At 33.9% G+C, this 17,178-nt stretch overlaps 1 protein-coding gene across 1 annotated transcript in view; it reads left to right on the plus strand.

Annotated features, from left to right (window-relative positions):
- LOC150093613 (adenomatous polyposis coli protein-like) overlaps window positions 1-17,178 on the plus strand; it is a 372,524-nt gene that overhangs the window by 241,667 nt on the left and 113,679 nt on the right. The window contains exon 13 of the mRNA XM_090413231.1: window positions 10,047-10,191. Within this exon, the coding sequence (XP_090269357.1) occupies window positions 10,047-10,191 (145 nt within the window). The remainder of the gene's footprint in view (window positions 1-10,046; window positions 10,192-17,178) is intronic.

Raw genomic sequence — 17,178 nt, forward strand, 5'->3', positions numbered from 1 at the left:
GTGAGGATAAGAGTGAGAGGAGTTATGAAATATATAAAGCTCAGGCCAGAAAAGTAATGAGTATTGTGTGAAAACTAAATCAAAGTATGAAAAAAATTGGCCATGCAAGCTAAAGGTAATCCAAAAGAATTTTATCATTATGCTGCAAGCAAAAGAATGAATGTGAAATAATAACTTTATTGAATGCAGATGGTACTAGAGTGTCAGAAGCTAATGAATTCAGTTAATGAGTGCTCACTTTGCTAAGATGTATCAACCAGGTGTACGTAACATGGTGCACAGTGCTATTGCTACATTGGATGAAGAGTTAAAGGTTTATGAAAATGAATTTAAAGAGCTGTTGCATAACCTTGATAAGAATTTGTAAATAGGGACAGATGGAATATCAGCTCATTTGCTAAAGAAGTGGTCAGCCAAATTGACTAGGCCTTTCACATGTTTGTACAACTTGAGTCTCAGCTCAGGAATGATACCACAAGAATGGAAAGAATGTACAATAGTTCCAATGTACAAGGGTGGTGCAAAAACTGATATATCTAACTACCGACCTATCAGTATCTTTGGTGTGGTAGTGAAGATTTATAGAAGTTAGTAAGAACTCGCATAAAGAAATGAATAGACGAACATTGTATACTCTGCAAGGAGCAGCATGGGTTAATAAAGGAAAGTCATGTTTTAGTAATTTTCTCATATTTTATAACAATGTTACTGCTGAGTTGGATAAAGGAATGGATACACTATGATAATGTTAAATTTTTTCTAAGGCATTTGATAGGATAACACACAAAAGGCTTTTGCATAAACTTGAGAATATGGGATTGGAATATAAACTCTTGACTTGGATCAGGGGATGGTTGACAGACAGGTGTCAAAAAGTGATCTACAATTGGTGTGAATCTGTCAGATTTTAGTCCTTAGACCATTATTGTTTAATCTATACATTAATGACATCAGGCAGGGTGTAACATCAAATCTACAATTGTTTGCTGATGCAAAGATAGATAGGGCAATCAGGGATGCTACTGATATTCAGCACTTACAAAATGATTTGAATAGGCTGGAAATTTGGGCAAATGAAAATGGCTGTCAGGTTAATGTTAGTAAGTGTAAAGTTATGCACTTTGGCATGATTAGAGTTCCAGCAGCATATTATATTAGTAGGGTTATGCTACAAGAAACTGAGGAGGCAAGGGGTCTCGGCATATTGGTGGATAGGAATTTTAAGTTGAAAGGTAAAATAGCAAAAGTAGATACAACTCAGAGGATAATTGCAATATTGAAGTGAACTTTGATATGTAAGGATAAGGAAGTCATTTTGCCTCTTTATGAGGCATTGGTAAGACCACACGTGGATTAGATTGTGCAGATTTGGTCTCCTGGATTCCAAGGGGATAAAGAAGCTCTGAGAAGGGTGCAAAGAAAAGTTACAAAGATTATATCCAGATTATGGGGTTTAGATTAGGAAGACATTGTGAGTGTGTGTGTGTGTGGATTATAGACTCTGGTTAACAGAAGAAAGAGGGGTGATATGATAGACGTCTATGAACTTTTGAATGGCTCTTATAGGATATTCATCATCATCATGCGTATCAAGGATTTAGGCCTAGCATGGCCTGTTCTGGCCTTAGAAGTCATGGTTTAAGAGGATGTCCTGGTTTTCTTTTTCCTAATGGCTTGTACTTTTAGGCTTGTTTTGGTAATCTTTCTGTTTTCATTCTTTGAACGTGTTCCATCCATTTATGTTTATATTTTTTAATTTTTTCGATTTAGGCCTAGCATGGCCTGTTCTGGCCTTAGAAGTCATGGTTTAAGAGGATGTCCTGGTTTTCTTTTTCCTAATGGCTTGTACTTTTAGGCTTGTTTTGGTAATCTTTCTGTTTTCATTCTTTGAACGTGTTCCATCCATTTATGTTTATATTTTTTAATTTTTTCTATTACTGGTTCTTGGTTTAATTCTTTCATAATAGCTTCATCTCTTTTGTGATCAAATAGGGTGTGCTTTGCAGTTTTTTCTCATAAACTTCATTTCTGCTGTTGTTAATCTTTGTTTGTCTTTTTGTTTTATTGTCCAGATTTTGCTTCCATACATTAAGACCGGTAGGGCTAATGTATTGTATCCTTTTAGCCTGGTTTGTTTTTGAACTAGGTTTGGTTTAAATATAGAGTTAATTACTCCTGTTATTTTTAAATATTTTGCAATTTTTACGTTTATATTTTTTTCATTTTCATATGTGATCATACATCCTAGGTAGTTAAATGAATTCACCTGTTCTAAGATCTTGTTATCTAATACTATTTTAGTTCTTGCTGGATCTTGTCCTTTAAAGGCCATAGTTTTTGATTTTTCCGTTGATATTATCATACCATAATCTTTGGATATCTCATTTAGATTTAAAATAGCTTTCTGTAAGTTATCTTCAGAATTTGTAATTATTATTTGGTCGTCGGCAAAGAGGAGAGTGTTTAAGTTAACTGTAGGTGAAAGTTTAATTCCTTGATGTAAATTTTTACTCCATTTTATTATTATTTCATTTAAGTAAATATTAAAAATAGTTGCTGAGAGGGGACATCCCTGTCGGACCCCTTGGTTTATCTCTCTTGTATATGATAGCTCGCGATTTAATCTTATTTGTATTTGATTATTTTCGTATATACTTGTGACAGCTTTTAGGGTATTATTTGGTATTTGTCTTTCTTTTAATATGTTAAATAATGTTTTTTTAATTTTGTCAAATGTTTTTTCAAAGTCGATAAATGCAATATGTGTTTCTAAATTATATTCTCTTCTTTTCTCTATTATTAATTTTAGGCAGAAGGCTGGGTCTATACATGATCGTCCTTTTTTTAAATCCATTCTGTACTTCTAGAATAAAGTTTTCGGAATATTTCATTAGTTTGTTATTTAAGATTCTGCTGTATATTTTGTAACATGAATTTAGTATACTGATACCTCTATAGTTTTTAGGGTGATCTCTATTACCTTTCTTAAAGATAGGGATCACAATTGCTTTTTTTCATTCTATTGGGGGGATATCAGTTGAGTAAATTTTATTTAAAAATAATAAGAGTCTTCCTTTGAATCTTGTTCCTGCGTATTTATATAGTTCTGAACCTAGCTTATCTTCTCCAGGTGATTTTCCGTTTCTTGTTTCTTTCAGGCTGATTTCTAATTCTTTTTCAGTTATTTCCTTTTCATTTTCGTTAATTGTTTGCCAGTTGTCTTTTTTAAAATATTTGTCTGTCCACAGTTCTGTGTAGTAATTTAGAAATTCTTCTAATTTCAATTCAGTGTTTAGTTTTCTTTGGTATCTGCATTTAGGTGTTTCAAAATCTTATATACATTGGGTCTTATTTTATATAAATCATGTTCTAAATTAGAAACAAATTTATCCCATGATTTTCTGTCTTTTTCTGACTTCTCTTTTAGCTATGGCTCTTATGCTTTTATATTCTATTTCATCTTCTAATCTTTTACTGCTTAACCATTTGTGATAGACTTCTTGTTCTTTTTGATTATTTCTTTGATTGTATCATCCCAGATCTTCAGTTTTTTTTCTTTTATTGAATTTTTTGGTCTTTCCTAAGCTTTCATTTGCTGCTGCATTTAGTATCGTTTTTATATTAAGCCATTCTATTTCTATTTCTTCATTTTGTTTTATTTTATCTAGATACTGGTTAATTCTTTGTTCATATAGCCATTGCACATTTGTGTCATTCAATAGTCTAGTTTTATAAACAAATGTTTCAATTTTTCTTTCTGTTCTTGTTACTTGTAGCCATTTAGGTGGTAATCTTAATTTTATTTTAACAAGGAAGTGGTCACTGCTTATTTCATATCCTCTGAGAACTCTAACATCTAGTGAAAATTTTGCTGTCTTTTCATTTAATATGAAGTAATCTAATATTGATTTCCATCCTCTTGCTGCCCAAGTATATTTATGTATGTCTTTATGTTTATAGAAGGAATTCATTATTTTTAGGTTATTATAAACTACAAAGTCAATCAATTTTTTACCATTCCTGTTTAGAGTATGTTCTCCATATATTGCTATATTATTATTAATTTTTGTGTTTCCAATTCTTGCATTTAAGTCTCGTGCTAAAATTATGTAATCATTTTTATTTATTTTATTATATATGTTTTGTAGCTGATTATAAAAATCAATATTATCCTTTTTCTCTTCCTTCTTCTGGGGCATATAAACCAATTATTGTTAAATAGCCTCTATCTATTTTTATTCTAGCTTCTATTATTCTTTCATTCCATAATTTATAATGTTTTAACTGTTTTGAAAGGGAGTTATGAATCCAAATCATGACTCCCGCTTGTGCTCTTTGGTCTCTGTCGACTCCACCGTATATCACATTAAAATTTTTGGTTCTCATAGTTCCTTTTAATTTCTTTTTTGTTTCAGTGATTACTGCTATTTTAAAGTTTCTTTCATTTAATAACTGGTCTAATTCTATTTCTTTATATGCTATTCCTCTTACATTCGAGTTTGCTATGTGTATTATATTTTGTCGTTTCCATTTTTGTTTTACCTTTTCCATTCCAGGGTCAATTCCCATAGATTCAATCTGATTATCTTTTTCTGTCAGCTTACAAGTAGGATTATGTTCTCCATGTCAGTTGACTAGCCTGACAATGGAATAGCTCAGTGGTAGGGCTGCTACCTTAAGGTTTCTGAACTAGCCTTTTTCCGAATTTAAACCCATAGGAGGAATAGGGTATATTGAAGGGGAAAGAGTAGATTATAGAAGAATTATAGTAAGGTTTATAGAGAGGGCATAGTTGTAAGGCCAGAAATGAAAAGACCCCATGGCCCTTGAGTACTCTAATAGCATGAGGATCATAAAATAAAAATAGTTGGCTGATAAGGCCTTATAGGAAAGATTAAAGGAAGTGGATCTTCCTCAAAGTAGAAGGAGAGGATAGATCCAGCTAGGGGCCCATGCGAGTGTCGTTTCCCTTACAATCAAGATGATTGCCCCTTATGGCCCTGTTGGTCCACGAGTCCTTATTCAGTATATTCGGATCACCCCACCATATATATACACATGTGCATGCACACACACACACACACACGGTGGGCTCCCCTATCCGCCACCCAGGGGACGTGCTCTCTAGGGGTTACAGGGTCCCCCGAGAGGTTATAGAAAGATATTTGATGAAGTTTTTTGTTATATGGAAGGTGAGGAAAGAACTTCATGTTGGAGGCTTAATGGATTGTATACAGCACTCAGAAAGGATTAAAACAGAATTTAATACTTCCTATATTTCGTCTCAGTCACTGAGACATCTTCAGGGATTACAAAAAAACTAATGTAACATATACACAAATAACACACAATAACTAAACCCAACCACGTGGGTGACACTAAAGTCCTATCTAGGTGGTGCACCCTCTAAGGGCAGTTGTAGGTGGCCTGGAATGTAAGGTGGGATTTTTGATAAGTGTTTCCCAAATCTTAGGACGCTTAATGCTACCATATTTATTAAGATTTGGTTGATTTCTGGGAGCTGCTGCTGATTCCAAAAATAGTCTTTCTTTTTTGAGTTTACTGTGGTGGAGCATGGTGGTTTTTTCCCATGAGATCCTGTGGGTTGTATCCAAGACATGGTCAGCAAGGCCTGACTGACCATAGTCGTGGTTGCAGATGTATGACGTACGACCCCACAAAAACACAAGTTAAAAAATTAAAAAACTTACTTAAAAAGTATCTTCCTGGCCCCCGGACATCACAAAAAAAAAACTCAAACCTTTCTGTCACCTCCTCCTGCTCCCTTTCATATTTCAAGATTTTAAAGGCTCGTTATACCTGAAGTACTGATATTTACTCCTGATTTCATTTCATTTGAATGTTTTCTACCACCATGCTGTCACTGCTTGTTTCATTTAACCATTTTTGAAGTAATTACTCCTGACATCCAAAATATGTTTATATTTAGTTTTTATGTCACCTTTATATCGTTGATTAGTTTTAGAATACTCTTTCCTTCATTTCTAAGCTTTTTCAATAGCTTCCAGAACATTTTTCACCTTCCTGATATTTATTTCCTATGTTCTACCAAGGTCTTCATATGACTTATTTGATTTGTTTTGAGATTGCATCATTTTCTTATGTTTCTCTGCATTCTCTCAGATCTCATTCTGACTTATTTGCTGCAACTTTTGACACACTGTCTTCTTTTTCCTTGATTGCTTGTTTAACTTCCTGAGTCTATGATGTTCTGATAATTTTTCTTTCATTGCTGACCTTACCACAAGCTTCTCTGAGTCAATGTGTTCTTTGGCATCAGCTACTGAATATTTAAAGCTTTCTTATACACTTTTCTTTTCAATATGAAATTGTTTTATCCTGCTCAAAACTAAATGATTTATCATTTCCTAATTCAAATCTTCTGTACATGCTTGTCCTAAACCAGTGTGAAGATTCACTAGAAAAAGTAACATGGTCAATGCATATTTCTATTTTCTTATTTCTTTTCTGCATGTGAATTGTTGGACATCTTTGTTTTTTTTGATCCATGTCCTGCACAGCTGTGTTTCTCAAAGTGTGGTACGCGTACCCCCAGGGGTACGCGAAAGCTCTTCAGTGGGTAAGTGGCAATTTTTGGCTTTGCATCATTAACGCATGGAATCATTATTTTTCTCAACAAATAGTGCAATTAGAGACAACTGGGATAAAAACAGCATTAACTAATGAATCACATCTCCCTTCCAACAGAAACTGCTGTATAGACTCAAGCAAAACCATATGTTGCCGATGCAACGTATGGTTTTGCTTGACACTACCCCATCATGAACGTGTTAAAACTGAGAAATATATAGTGAATGTGTTTCAGATATTATGGAATTTGGTTGAAAAGAATTAGCTTTTCAACTCAAGTGTTGAATTTGTCTTTGGTTTGTGCGATCTTTTGTTAATACCGCACCAATCATAAAAACTTTAGTTTCAAAAATCCCCACATGTATCTTGCACCACGATTTTTTAGCTTTAATTTTGGGAGAAAAGTGCGAATTATATTCGAGTAAATTACCGTATTTACTCGAATTATATTCGAGTAAATACGGTAATTTTTTTAGCTTTCAAATTCTTAAGTATAGATCATTGGTTAAAGATTGGATTCATAAAACCCACAAAAGAGAGCAATATAGCAAATACAAGTAGCTGTAAGCAACAAGAAAACATTGATATTGTATCTGGATCAGATGAAATTGATAAGGATGTGTTGTCTGACATCTCTAGAGAAACAACTAGGAAGAAGATGAAAAATCTTCGTAAGTATGATATGAATTACTTGAAATGTGAAGTTTCATGGATGGGAAATGAAGAGGAACCTATTCCAAATTTTGTTCTATTAAAAATAAATCATATTTTTTGTTTACATGAACATATAAATTCAAATAAAATAGACATTTACGATGAAATATACTTTATTTATTTATTATTTGATAAGGGGGTACTTGGTAATAATGAAAATTTAAGAAGGGGTACGCAGATATCTGAAGTTTGAGAAACACTGCTGTACAGAAATTCAGTAAGTACTTGACATTACTATTGGCTTTGTTCTTTCTCTAAATTTTTATTAAAACATTTGTATATGTCTAGTAATCATTTCTGCTTTATAGATCTCCCTCAGAGACCAACTTTTCCTTTTTGTGTGAGCTGCCTTCTCTAATTCCTTCACTTCTTCTTTAGTGGAACCTTATGTTGGATCTTGAATAAGGAAGGTTCATTGTCTAATTCCCCATTCTGATATTTGTCTACATTACTACTTGGTATTGCCTATTATTTAAGATTATCCTAATTTAGTATCGAATACTCTAACTGCTCTTTGTTTTCCTTGCTCATTATTTCCTGAATATAACATCTACTATTTTTTTTGCTTAGAAGAATCTCACTTTTTTTTTAATAACTCCTTACCATATTTACTCGAATATAACTTGCCCTTATGTATATCTTCCACACCCGATTTTACTTTCCGAAAAAAGAAATGATAAAGTTTCACATATACCTCGCACATGAAAAAGGTTAAAACTCTAAGAAATAGTGAATGTTGTTATGGCAGAAATAGTAAAAAAACTTTCGGATGTGAAGACTGATATGGCTGTTATTCCTGGTGGTCTTACACCTTGTCTACAGCCCTTGAATGTATATTGACAAACCATTCAAGAGCTACCTACAAAAATTCTACATGGAGTGGATGGCACCCAGCAGCTATGACCTGACTCTGGCAAGGAAGATTAAGATACCATCATTGGAACTGTTGTGCAACTGGATTTTGAGCCCTTGAGACATGATTTTGCCAGAAATAACTGCCAAGAGTTTTTAAAAAAACCAACATCTCTAAAGTCCTGGATAAGAACGAACATGATGATATTTAGGTAGATTGACAATGCACATGAGAAAACTGCTCTCGAGACTGGAAGTAGCAATAATGAATAGGAGATTCTTCGTAAGTCATACCCATTTTCATTTTTTTAAATTGTGATTTTATGATTCCAAAATGAAAAGGACAAACAATAATGAAACTGTTTGTTTTCATTTAATTACATCAGCATTATCGCTATAGATTCAAATATATTGCTTGATGAAGGTGAGTGGCCGTTTGCGTAAATAATGTTGATAATTAAAATTTTAGTACATTCATTTTATAAATAATGGGCGCAATTTATTTATGAAGTTTCCTTCCTTTCTCTTCCATCTGTTAAGACGGGTTGAGCCCACTTAATGAAGGATTAAGTATATATATTTCATGACTGTAAGTTCATGTGTTCACGGGGCCAGTTTGCCTGTTCTGAGGGATGAAACACTAGAGTTTCTCTGAAAAAACCCTCTACCTCCATATGAGACTTGCTAACTATTAGTTGAAAGAGACCACATAATGGTTCCTCGCGTCATGGATGGAAATCTGATGGATGGGACCACAGTCTTTCTGACCAAACAGTTTCATCTATACTGACTGAGTTGTGAAGCTCTATGTGATGAATTAAAATTATAATGAATAATCAGGATTTAATTATAAACATCAATTAAGTTTTTTAGTTTCTTTTTTTTTCTTTAGTTTAAAAACTTAGCTTTCTGAAAAACTAAAGTTTTTCAGGAAACTAAAGAAATAAGAGAGACACTTGATAGTCACAATTTATTTACAGGAGGTATGTAATTTATACTGCATTTCACAGAATGAGTTTCCCCAAACAAAGCCCTTTTAGCACAAAATATGCACTGTCATCTGTACCTAAAACTAGACATTTACATTGAGTGTTTCTTTTGCACACTAGTGCAGCATTTCTGTGTAATCAGGTATTTCCCATCTTGCACATACATGCTATTTTGCCATTGTACATATTTTTGTTTGATAAAAAAAGGAAATCATTGTGGTACAGAAGGATCTTGCTTTATATTAATTTTCCTTATTTTTTAATTTAAATTTAACAATAAAATTTGATTGTTAAAATGATGAGAACAGCAAAGTGAACGTATTCAGTTTTACGTGTCAATTTAGACACCTGTACAGTGCATCTGTGTCACTAGGCTCAGTGAGTAATTTTTAAGGTTTATGAAGAGCATTTTACGAATCTCTGAACTACTGCCCCATTTGTGGTGGACTATCGCATCAATATTCCACGACATACGTAATAAATCACTATTGCAACTAACAATATATGTGATTTATATTTATTAAAGCAAATACATCTACTTAGACTTATTAAGCTGCTAAAAGCAGCTGCATAGCCCTGTAAAAAGGAAATCATTGTAGTACAGAAGTACTAAATGCCCTTTTCATTGTTTTGTAATGTTCCACTGTTAATTTTTATGCTTCGACTCAAAACTTTATATGCATTTCATGGTATATGTGGAAGAGGTAATAAAAAGCTTGTTTATAATGTTTTTGTTATGCAGCATATTCTGTTATATTAGCATAGCTGCCAGATGTCTGAAAATTAAGTTTTCTTTTTTGTTGTTGTCCGGAATTTGATCTCATAATAGTAAAGTGAAATATAGTTTTTTTAATAATTCGGAAACCTCCTTTTTTCCAGGAAAAACTGTAACTTTTGATGTAGAAGTTAATTATGCCCAAGAAACTCCTCTCATGTTTTCTCGGTGCAGCTCCCTTGGTTCTCTCAGTAGCTTCGATCAGCATTCCATTCATGATGATAGAAGTTCTGTTATAAGTGATTTTAGGTGAGTATAGAATCAAGTTCCTGAAATTTTGTTACATTTACAAAATCTTAAATTTAAATTTGTATATTTCTCATTGATTACTTTCATATTATTCATACAACTTCCATTCATACAACATCCAAATTGTACTCTTTGTGGGTTTAAACCAGAAATGCATATGATGGTGCAACATGATAAAATTTCATTCCCACCTAGGATGTCACTTGGTTAAACAAGGCCTCTGTTGTTTTCATCATGGACCCAGGGTGATCGGAGAAAAGTCTGTTACTGAAATAGATTCCAACTTAGCATTTAGAAGAAGAACAAACCCAACATAGGAAGAAAAAGATAGCAACAATCAACATAAGGAATATTAATGGAAAGAAAGCCCCACCAGCCATATTGTCAGACTTGCTGCAGAACCAGAAAGTATCACTTGGACATAATTGACATTACTGAGACAAAGAATACAAAAACAGGTGAGATCTTACTAAGTATAGATGCTAAATTCAAGCAATAATGAATGAGCAAGGAAAGGAGGTAGTAGTGATAGCATTCAACCACAAACATGATAAATTTTGTGATTGAAAGGTAATTTCAAGTAGAGCTATGTGTGCAAACTTCAAAATGGGGAAATGGAAAATGAAACTTTTTTGTGCCTATAGATCCACAGACCATTCTCCTAAAAAAAGAGGAAGATTTTTTGGGTCATAAGCACAGACAAAGAATATAAAAAAAGAAGTGGTCTTTGTTGGAGTTCTAAACTGCAAAGTAGGAAATGAATTCCTCTTGCCACATAGAAAAGTTTTTGGAAAATTTGGAGAAAAGGACAAGGCTAATAATAATGGTAAGTGCTTGCTAGATTTCTGCTCAGGATATGGACTAGTTATTATTAACACCATGTTCCAATATAAAAAATGTGTACAAATTCATGTGGAGAGAATGCACAAGAAATAAGAAAAACCTCATTGACTCTGTTATTGTTGTTGATAGTGGTATCTTCATGCTCGTTCAGGATACAACAGACAGTGTACAGAGGATTTGAAACTGGAAGTGACTATCACTTAGTTTTAAATAGAATAAAAATGAATATCATATTGAAAAGAATACTATTTAAGAAAGTTTTAAACAGAATTAAAGTTGAGCAGCTTTACAAGTAAACTATAGATTCAACTATACAAACATTGTTGAAGAAAAAATCAAACAAGAACCCAAACTTTGTAGTATCAGTGGCAAACTCTGAAGAAAGCAATGATTGATTGATTCAGCTAGTCATGTGGTGAAGTGTCTGTAAGGATAGAAAAATAACACCATGGTGGACACAAGAAGTTGAACAAAGCAGTCATGGAAAAGAAGAAAGGATACAAAGTTCCTAGCAAATTAGTCAGGAGATGTCCTAAAAGAATACAAAAAAAAAAAAAAGGCTAAGTTTTGTATAAAAGCAGTTTAACAGAAGTCATGGGACAACTTCGGTAAGAACATAAAGTTAAATATCAGGAAGGTGACAAAATATCCTAGAGGCTATTTAAAAAAGCTTGGAAATGGAGGGAATCGAAGAATGAGTGCTAAAAAGGAATCATGATGATGAATGTTGCTTAAAAACTGAGGACAAGGATATCCTAAATGTCTGGAGTGATTACTTTAAGAAAAAAATGTTAAATGAAATGAGCAGTAACAGTACTGTTACCAGATAAAATTCATGCAACCATAATCAAAAAGAGACTCTGAAAAATTGTTGAAGAGAAATTTGGAGAGGAACAAGCTAGGCTTAGACCAAACAGAGATTGTCAAGATCAGATTTTCATACAACAAATTGTTAAGAAATTATGAGAATATAACAAGGATCTATACTTAACATTTGTAGATCTGGAAAAGGCATACAACAAGATGCCCAGAAAAAAAGCTTTTCAAAACACTACAGTCACAAGGGGAGAATGAAACATTATACAGAACAATACAATATTTCTTTGAGTTGTCATTCAGGGGTTGTCATTGAGTTGTCATTCATTGCATTCAGGGGCAAATGCTTGTCTTGAAATTCATGCTTGCTCTTGTTATCATTCAGAGAGTGAGAGGTGTGATTGAAATCTGATTATTGGAATAATGAATTACAAGTAACCCTCATATAATGCAGATGTTAGGTTCCATAGAAATGCCGCATTATACAAATTGCATTATGAGAGACTCAGATCACATACAAAAAGTAGGGTTATGTTCCAAAATTGGTTTTTAAAAAAAAATTATATAAACAACAATGACATATCCAACAAAAATATATTTTTATTTAATTCAGGTAATTCATGTAAGTTAAGAAAACATAAACTATGACACAAATACATAAAATTATAAAAATTAAAAATTGTAATTAAGCTTCGTTGCACGTAATGCATAAATGTTTTAGGCAAAATAAAAATAAGTGCATATTTTAATCTTTCATAGCATGAGGATTTGAGGATCGGTTAATAAACGTTAGTTTAACATGTAATCACCTGATGCATTACTACAAAACAGTAGAGTAATTTTGTCTTTGGAAACTTTGAATCCAGCATCTTATTTTTCATTTTTCGAAATATAGGTGAGTTTGGCATTTTTTTCCAATATAACCCAGATTCATCAGCATTGAACACCTGATCTGCATTATAAATGTTTATAAACGTTGAGAGTTTTTTGGTTAATAAGATTTCCATCCAAAGGAATTTTCTTTTGAGTGCATCTTCTTTCCAAATCATTAGAGATTTCTTCATTTTTCTCTTAGAAAATTGCATACACGAGCAACAAGCTTTGCACTTACCGTTGACCGAGCAATAATGTATGATAGTTCCATTGCGCAAGGGTGATACAAAAACTGATGTGTCTAACTACCGATCTATTAGTATCTCTGGCGTGGTAGTGAAGAGTTTAGAGAAATTGGTAAGAACTCGCATACAGAAATGGGTAGACAAGTATTCTATATTCTGCAGGGAACAGCATGGGTTTACTTAAGGAAGGTCATGTTTTAGCAATTTGCTCATATTTTATAACAATGTTATGGCCGAGTTGGATAAAGGGAATGGATACACTATGATAATGTTTATCAATTTGCTCATATTTTATAACGGTGTTATGGCTGAGTTGGATAAAGGGAATGGATACACTATGATAATGTTGGATTTTTCTAAGGTATTTGATAGAATGCCACACGATAGGGTGTTGCGTAAGCTGGAGAATATGGGATTGGAACATAATCTATTGACTTGGATTGGGATGGTTGACAGAGATATCAAAAAGTGGCATACAGTGGGTGAATCTGACAGATTTAAGGTAACCAGTGGTGTACCTCAGGGTTCAGTCCTTGGGCCATTATTGTTCAATCTATACATTTATGACATCAAGCAGGGTCTATCATCAGATTTGCAATTGTTTGCTGATGACGCAAAGATAGGCAGGGCAATCAGGGATGCTACTGATATTCAGCAATTACAAAATGATTTTGAATTAACTTGAAAAGGGCAAACGAAAATGGCTGTCAGTTTAACATTAGTAAGTGTAAAATTATGCACTTAGACGTGATTCGAGTTCCAGCGGCATATTATATTAGTGGGATTATGCTACAAGAAACTGAAGAGGCAAGGGATCTTGGTGTATTGATGGATAAGAATTTAAAGTTCAAAGGTCACATAGCAAAAGTTGCAAATACAACTCAGAGGACAATTGCTATGTTGAAGCGAACCTTGACATGTAAGGATGAGGAAGTAATTTTGCCTCTTTATAAGGCTTTGATAAGACCACACTTGGATTACTGTGCACAGATTTGGTCTCCCGGGTTCCAAGGAGATATAGAAGCTGTGGAAAGGATGACAGAAGAGTTACAAAGATTATATTCGGATTATGGGATTTAGATTATGAAGACAGATTGCGAGTATGTGGATTACAGACTCTGGTTAACAGGAGAAAGAGGAATGATATGATAGAGGTCTATAAACTTTTGAAAGGGTGTTATAGCATTTCAAATGATGGAATTTTTTATTATATGGAAGGTGGGGAGAGGACACAGGGCATCCATGGAAGTTGTTCGTGGATGTCCCGTGAGAAAAACTCTGGGAGAAATACCTAGCTCTTAACCCTTTCAGTCAAGAAAGGGTTAAGAGCTAGGTTTTTCTCCCAGAGAGCAGTGAGTTAGTGGAATAATTTGCCCTTACGAGTAGTGAGTGATTCTACTGTAAATGAATTTAAGGGAAGGTATGATAGCTGGGTTTGGTAATTTACATCCTTCCTCGATAAGTCCTTGACTCCCTGGAGGTCTCAGATAATAATAATAAACATTCTCTCAGATTTTATATTCATTGTGTTTGATTTTGAATTGTTAATTCATTTAAATTCAAAGTCCTTACAACAACTGGTTTTTCTCCATTTTTCAACCGATCCATGATTTTAATTTTTTTTCTTTGAGACGAATTTTCTTTTCGATATTCATTTTTTTCCCTTTCAATGTAATTTGTGGCCATTGCTATAAAAATAATTTTTTTACATAAAAAAGCATTACATATTAATTATGTATGTAACTCACCAGAAAATAAAGTGCTCAGGTTGAGATAACACACTTATGATTTTTAATGCACTTTCCTGGCAGAAAACGAAGACAATTTTCAACAATAAACACTTTATAATGTATACAAGTGGTGCTTAAGGGTCAAAGCTGTATAACTGAGATGAGACCTTCACATAGCCTTTAAAGGAATACAGAGAACCGACCAGGGCTTCTGCGCTAATGTCCAATCCTCATCTTCTCGTGGTGCACCCTGTTGGGTATCTACCTGGATACTTAACGAACGCGGATAGGCTGGCAATTTGGGATTTAGCCAACTAAATCGTATTCTTATTGGTTAAACCAATATAGAAAATGATGGTACAACATTAAAAATTTCATGCCGGCTGGGCGTCGCCTGGTTAAACAAGGGCCCCCGTTGTTTTAACCAGGGCGAACAGCGAAAAGTCAGCTACTGGAACAAATCTGAAAGCACACCCCAACTCAACATCACCAGAGTTAAAGATTGGTACTATCAACATAAGAAACCTGAATTGCAAAGAAATGGAGCTAGCTGACAAATTAGATAAGTCCCAGATCGACATAACAGGGGTGACTGAAACAAAAAGACAAAAACTGGTGAGATCTTTCTGAGCAATAAATACAAAATGTTATATTCAGGCAATGACAATCAAGGAAGAGAAGGAGTAGCAAGAGTATTCAACACAAAATACGAGGCTAATCTTCTTGAATGTCAAGTAGTCTCAGGTAGAGTGATGTGAGCAAATATCAGAATGGGGAATTGGACAATGAGACTTATTTGTGCCTATGGTCCCACAGAAGGTTCTGTTAGGTAGAAGTGGAGGAATTTTTTGATGCTTTAGAAAAAGCAACTAACACAATGAAAAAGGAAAAGTTGGTTCTTGTTGGGAATCTAAATAGCAGAGTAGGAAATGATTGTCATACATATAAAAATATTTTGGGAAAATTTTGAGAAAAGAGCAAAGCCAATAATAATGGCAAATACTTGTTGGATTTCTGCTCAGGACATGAACTGGTTATTACTAACACCATGTTCCAACATAAAAATGTGCACAAATTCACATGGAGAGAAGAGGCAAGGAATAAGAAACTCTCATTGACTATGTTATTGTTGATAGTGATGTTTTCTCCCTGGTGCTGGACACCAGAGTGTACAGAGGATTTGAAATTGGAAGTGATTGCTATTTAGTCTTGAGCAGGATAAAATTGAATTTCCTATTGAAAAGAATAACAAGTAAGAATGTTTTAAATCTAATAAAAGTTGAGCAGCTCTCAGATGTGAACTGTAGACTAAAATACAGAAAAATTGTTGAAAAAATGAAAGAGTTTGAGAACAGGAATCAAACCTTGGAGATTCAGTGATAAGCCTTGAAGAAAACCCTGATTGATTCAGCCAGAGAGGCATGTGGTGAGGTTGTCTGCAAGGATAGAAAAATCAGAACTCCGTGGTGGACACAGGAAGTTAAAGAGGCAATGAAGGAAAAGAAGAAAGCATATCAAAAGTTCTTGGCAATAAGTCAGCTTTTGCTCTTAGAGAATACAGAAACAAATGTAAGAAAGCGAAACACTGTGTAACTAGCTAAACAAAATTCATGGGAGGACTTTGGCAAGAACATAGAAAATAAATATCAAGAAGGTGGCAAAATATTCTGGAGTTGTTGAAGAAGCTTAGAAATGGAGGAAAGAGTGCCGTAAAAGGAGTTAGAGATGATAAAGGTTACATGAAAACAGGAGAAAAAGATGTCCTTGAAGTATAGAGTAATTACTTCGAAAAATTGCTAAATGAAACAAGCAGTGATAGCACAGTGGTAAAAAAACAACAGGCATACAGTCAGGAATTCATATCCATACTTGAAGTAGAAAAAGCCATCAAAGGCTTGAAATGTGGAAAGGCAGCAGGAGTACATAATATTTGACCAGAAATGCTGAAATATGGTGGTATAAAAGTCTTACAGTGGCTGCACTGCATAGTTCAGAAAGCCTGGACAGAGGGATGAATTCCCGATGATTGGAGTAGTGCTCTAATAGTACCCATATATAAAAAGGGAAATAAAACTGAATATGAGAATTACAGAGGTATTTCCCTAATGAGTGCTTCAGGTAAGATTTATGCTAGTATACTTGAGAAACGGTCGAGAAGAATTGTGGAAGAAAAAGCTGGATTCAGGCCAAATACATCAGGATCAGATCTTCACTTTACGAGAAATAGTTGAGAAAGCATGGGAATATAACAAAGATGTGTATTTAATTTTTGTCGATCTGGAAAAGGCATATGACAAGGTGCCAAGAGAGAAGCTATTCAATACGCTACAGTTATATGGTGTCAATGGAGCATTATATCAAGCAATACTTAGTCTGTATTTGAGTTGTAGGTCGGCAGTTAGAATTGAAGGAAGTACAGGAAGATGGTTTAATGTTAAATCTGGTGTGAGACAAGGATGTACATTATTCCCTCTGTTATT

Source organism: Typopeltis vanoorti, chromosome 23, assembly GCF_054136105.1.
Source record: "Typopeltis vanoorti isolate ZY-2024b chromosome 23, IOZ_Tvanoo_1.0, whole genome shotgun sequence".
Taxonomy (NCBI): domain Eukaryota; kingdom Metazoa; phylum Arthropoda; class Arachnida; order Uropygi; family Thelyphonidae; genus Typopeltis; species Typopeltis vanoorti.